This window comes from Colius striatus, chromosome 25 (assembly GCF_028858725.1).
Source record: "Colius striatus isolate bColStr4 chromosome 25, bColStr4.1.hap1, whole genome shotgun sequence".
Lineage (NCBI taxonomy): Eukaryota > Metazoa > Chordata > Aves > Coliiformes > Coliidae > Colius > Colius striatus.
In genome coordinates, this window is record NC_084783.1 from 662,448 (window position 1) to 667,423 (window position 4,976).

The 4,976-nt window shown below is 53.9% G+C and overlaps 1 protein-coding gene across 1 annotated transcript; it reads right to left on the reverse strand.

Moving 5' to 3' along the window:
* Nucleotides 1-1,451: 1,451 nt before the first annotated feature.
* KLF2 (KLF transcription factor 2) lies at nucleotides 1,452-3,897 on the reverse strand. The gene is made up of 3 exons (XM_062015252.1): nucleotides 3,780-3,897; nucleotides 2,746-3,643; nucleotides 1,452-2,363 (listed from the first exon to the last, which is right to left on the reverse strand). Exons 1-3 carry the CDS (start codon nucleotides 3,852-3,854, stop codon nucleotides 2,188-2,190), a joined length of 1,149 nt encoding a protein of 382 aa, XP_061871236.1. The 5' UTR covers nucleotides 3,855-3,897; the 3' UTR covers nucleotides 1,452-2,187.
* Between the last annotated feature and the right edge of the window lie 1,079 nt (nucleotides 3,898-4,976).

Consider the following 4,976-nt stretch of genomic DNA (forward strand, 5'->3'; position numbering starts at 1 on the left):
AAGTCCTCAGCTATGGGGAAAGAGAAGGAAATACCTAGCCCTGTTGCAACAAGACATGTGCTAAGTTTAGAACATCTTTCAGTCACCCTCACTTGCTGGAATTAGATTGTGCAATTATATTTCTTTTCTAGCAAATAAATGAGTTTTGTTTTTAATGAAGAAACGTTAAATCTCCCTTCTAGTTCACTTTGAAAGAGCTATAAAAGTGAAATGTGGAACTCATTCTTCCATGTCAATGATCTGAAGCCCAAAATACATCTGTTCCACATGAACAACTGCAGCCTTTGCTTTCACAGAAGAGCAGCTATATTCGTAGTGACTTTGAATGCGTTGCTGTTGATTTCACCCTCGTGTTGTTCTGACTTGTAGAGTCACAAATGTGTCACAGTCTTGGTTAAAATCGAGTTCCAAGTATACAGAGGTTCAGGAGAAATGCTCCAACATCGAACCCAACCTGGCTACTTAATGAACAGGGATGTGATTGAGTATCAGGGCTGTAAAAGCAGAGGGTTCTCATCCCAGTTGTTGCATAGATGCACTTTGGATCTCAGCTGTGGAGGAGCTTTTGAGGGCTCCCTTTGACTTGTTACAGCTATTTACCGTGGTCACTATTGCAGTGTGAAACGAGTTTTCAGAAGGTGGATTCCTGGCTGACTTCTTTCCCTCCTAAACAGTTAATATCCCCCTTCCCTCCCGAAATCTAGGCGGGATCACAAATCCTTCGGTGACTGTGAAGTGTGGGGGAATGACTTATGAAGGTATTTTAACCTGTGTTGTGAAGCCCTGTTTAAATTCCACTACTGTTCTAGTGGAATTCTGCCCCGTGCTCTTGAGAGCAGGGTAATTTATGTACAAGAATGCCCTAAAATAAGCCTCCGTAATTACAAAAATGCAGTGTTTAAATTTATAGTGAAAACCCACACGCTGCTGGCAAAAGTGTCCCTGCATCTGGAAAACATTAAGGATGTTATTAAAATAGTCTAGCACAAACTAGAAATGAGACTGAAATTACAGAGTTGCTTGCTTAACCATTTTTAGGAAGTGGATTTTGAATGTGATCTCCCCTGTCCTAGCTGATTCTTGTTTTGATCAAACACCGTATTGTCTCGTGTTTTACCCCTGAGAGCGAGTTCCCCACTGCTATGGAGCTGGGAGGAATCCACAGCTCAGGTGGAGTCAGAGACTCATAGAATGGGGGGGTTGGAAGGGACCTTCAGAGATCATAGATTCATAGAATGGTGGGGGCTGGAAGGGACCTTTAGAGCTCATCCAGTCCAACCCCCCTGCAGAAGCAGCTCCCACCTAGATCAGCTCGATTGGGTGTTTTTGAAGCATGCTCTTACAGTTGTTGAGGATTTAAAGTGTAGCCAGGTGTTTGTTGGTCTGGCTGTCAGGGAGGGGAAGAAGAAGAAGGAAGAGGGAGAGATGTAAAAAGCAGAGGAAGAATCACAGCAATTAAAAACTTGTTTTATTAAAAAGAAGAAATGTCTTCAAACACTGAAAACCACGAGGCTCTTATAAAAACAGGAATAGGCAAAATACCCATTTGTCTTCTATTTACACATACAATAGTTCTCCTTGTATAAAATTATTTACAATATATAAAAAACATTACAGTAAAATAGGTTCTTTTTCCTTACAAGACATCAAGCCCTGTACTTCTAGTGTAGATCATGGCAGACAAGAATATTATTGCACCTGTGAAACAAACAGTCTAAACTGTAGGAGTGTTCTCTTAGCCATGTCTTCAACTGAGATCTAAAACAACATCCTTAACTACAGTAACATTCATTTAAACCTCTTCTAGGGTCAACTTCAGGCAGTTTCCATACAAACATTGTCTCGTAAAGCTTAAGGACTTGGGCAGTTAGAAAACAGACAGACATATTTACAGCTTCTTCTATACAATCTGTATGGAGTCTTACGGAGTTCACCCTTCACACAAGCTGCATAAATAACCCTTGTTCTGCCTGGGATGGGCAGGTTCACTGATTGAGTCCCGTCAAGTTCTCTGCAGGAGCTGACTGGCTAAGTCTCCTTGGGTCAAATCTCCTCAGCGTCCATCGCCGGAGCGTCGGTGCCTCCCCTACGTAGTACCAGCTACAACATTGGTTTCTTTTCCCAAACCCTTCTGCACCTGAGCAGTTTAAATAACGTCCACTGTGGGCAGCTGGGAGTCTGCGGGGGCTACATGTGCCGCTTCATGTGCAGAGCCAGGTGGTCTGACCTGGAGAAGGCCCTGTCGCAGAGGTGGCACTGGAAGGGCCGGTGCCCGGTGTGTTTGCGATAGTGCCGGGTGAGCTCGTCGGAGCGGGCGAACTTCCAGCCGCAGCCGTCCCAGTTGCAGTGGTAGGGCTTCTCACCTGGGGGAGAGAGCAGACAGAGCGTGACTCAGCGTGGCACTCCCACACACAGGCAAAGCTCCCCACTTTATCTCAGCACCTCCTTTGATTTGCCACCCAGCCCTTCTGCCAGATCCAAGTGCTTTGAAGCCAACCTGCTCTAGCAATTCCTTCACTAACCTACACCTGCGAGGGGAAAGCCTTTGCTGAGGAAGGGTGTTAAAAGCCCTTAGAGAGGCTTTGACACACACAAGCACGGGAAAGCACTCAGATATCATCGCTCTGACCGCCTGTCAAAGCCCAACCAGGAATGCCCCTGGAGCTTAAGGGACTCTGGGGTTAAAGCTCATGCTCAAGCCGTTTCACACAGGACCAGCGAGCAGGATGGACCAGCCCTGTTTACCTGTGTGTGTCCTGAGGTGAGCCTTCAGGTGTGAACTCTTGGTGTAGGTCTTCCCACAACCCGCGTAGGTGCACGTGTGAGTGGCTGTTCTCTTCCGTGGCCAGGACCGACGTCCTCGTTTTGGTTTGGAGTCCAGCAGCTCCAGAGGCGAGGAAGGAGGGGTGAGCATGCCCCTGGGAGCAGAGGGTTGTAAGGGCAGGCTGTCCTCGAAAAGGCCGAACTGGGAGGTGTTCTGGTACTGCAGGTGGGTCTGCGGGTGGTGGAAGTTGGAGGCTGGGTGGTAGCTCTGCTGGAAGGACACGGACGAGGGGCACATCATCTGCGTGTGGCAGTCATTCACCATCAGGTCGTCGGGGCTCAGGGGGGGTGTCTCTGCGCCGGGGATCTGGGGGGAGCTGGCGACCCGGGGCTGCTCGTAGGCCATCATGCAGGTCGCGTTGCCCTCCTGCTTGATCTTTGGGCAAGCCTGGGGCACCAGCCCCAGGACGGGTCCGTAATTGTCCATATCGGGCTCGGGTTTAATGTTCTCAACGAACTGTGGGCCCCCAAAGCTGGGTGTCACGAAGAACCTCCCGTGGACGCTGCCGGGAGGGCAGTAGTTGGAGTCCATGTCCGAGCGCATCATCTCCGGCACCATGCCGGCGCTGTAGGGCGGGGGGCTGCCCTGCTCCAGCCCACTGTAGCATCCCTGGGACGGGTTTGTCTGGTAAAAGCTGCCGCCGCCGCTCTCCCCTTGGGCTGGGGGATAGTCTCCACCGGCTGCTCCCTGGCTGTAGCTGTCACTGCCCATGGAAAGGATAAAATCCAGCACGTTGTTGAGATCTTCATCCTCCTTGCGCGGGGAAAGGCCGCCCCAGCTGCCCGCGGGGGTCTTGGCCTCCTGCTCGCACTTCCACCTCTGCGAGAGAAAGAAAAGAGAGAAGGTGAGAGGTGGCGTTTGAGAGGAGCCGAGGAGCGGGGGGGGTGGGGAAGTGAACGGTTTGGGGAGAAGCAGGATCCCGGCCGAGCCGCGCCGGGAAGGGGCCGAGACTCACTTCGTGGAGGGTTTTCTCGCGGCAGGGGCTGGCGAAGGTGGCGAAGGAGGGCAGGATGGTGTCGGTCAGCGCCATGGTGCTGCCGGGCGGGACGGCGGACGGCGCGGCGCCGAGAGCCGCCCTCCGCACCTTATAACGCGGGCGCGGGCGCCCTCAGGCCAATTGCAGGGAGCGGAGGAAACGCGTCCCGGACGGGGCGGGCGGGAGGCAGCGGCTCGGGCGCAGCCTAAATTTAGCCCCGGTATAAAAGCCCGAGCGGGGCGGAGCGGAGCGGGGCCCGGCCCGGCACGGCTCGGTACGGAACGGCTCGGGGCGGCCCGCGGGCCCCTCGCCGCTTTCCCCTCCGCACCGGGCTGAGGGGCGGCCATGGAGCTGCCTCACCCCCCCACCACCACCATCCCCCCGAGCCCCGGCCAAGGGAGAACTGAGGGTCTGTTCCCAGCCCCGGGGGTGCCGAGGGGCCCTCGTGAGCTGAGGGGACACTGAGGGGTCTGTCGCTGCTGGGGACACTGACACGAGGGGACTGTGCCCTCAGAAGTACCGTGAGGGACGTGCTGAGGGACAGGAGACACTGAGCTCCCTGCCCTGGAAGCAACGTGAGGGGACACTGATGGGTCCAAGCTCAGAGGGTCTGAGGGTCCTGCCGTGGACAGGGGACGCCGAGGGGTTCCTGCCCTTGTGGGGCACTGTGAAGGAAGGTTTTGGCCCCACACCCGTCCCAGCCGCTGCCCCACGGCCTGGCCTCACCCCGTGTGGGCCCAGACCCAGAAAGGGAGGGTGGGAGCGGGAGGTGTAAGGAGCACGGCGAGCGAGGTGGATGCGTTGCTCTGCTTGGGTGGGCACATGGGCGACCTGGTGACGGGAGCCCTCAGCTCTGGCCATCCTCGGGTCTCACGGGCACGTCTCTGTGCCCACACAACGCTGTTTAATGCCGCTCTTTGTCTCGTCTCCCTGAAGGGAAAGTGCTGGAGACTTGTGTTTCATGCAAGTTTGGGTCTCTAGCAGAGTTTCCATTTGCCTCACAAAGATTGCCAAAAGCAACATTTCCCTGTGACATGATGAGAGAAATAATGCAAGTAGCTTCTGTGATCTGCTCTGGTCCGAGCCAACTTATGGTCCTGGGCTGGATTTTTCAGAAGGGAAGACTGTTCTCCTCCCTTACCTTGGCCTCTGGCTCAGATACCCAGTCTGAAGGAG

What these genes read in the sequence shown, in the direction of transcription:
- KLF2 (XM_062015252.1), bottom strand. Translation starts at nt 3,854, where the DNA reads ATGGCGCTGACCGACACCATCCTGCCCTCCTTCGCCACCTTCGCCAGC. An exon ending in GCGAGAAAACCCTCCACGAA is followed by an intron (nt 3,644 to 3,779) that starts GTGAGTCTCGGC and finishes TTTCTCTCGCAG; the next exon opens with AGGTGGAAGTGCGAGCAGGA. An exon ending in TCACCTCAGGACACACACAG is followed by an intron (nt 2,364 to 2,745) that starts GTAAACAGGGCT and finishes TCTCTCCCCCAG; the next exon opens with GTGAGAAGCCCTACCACTGC.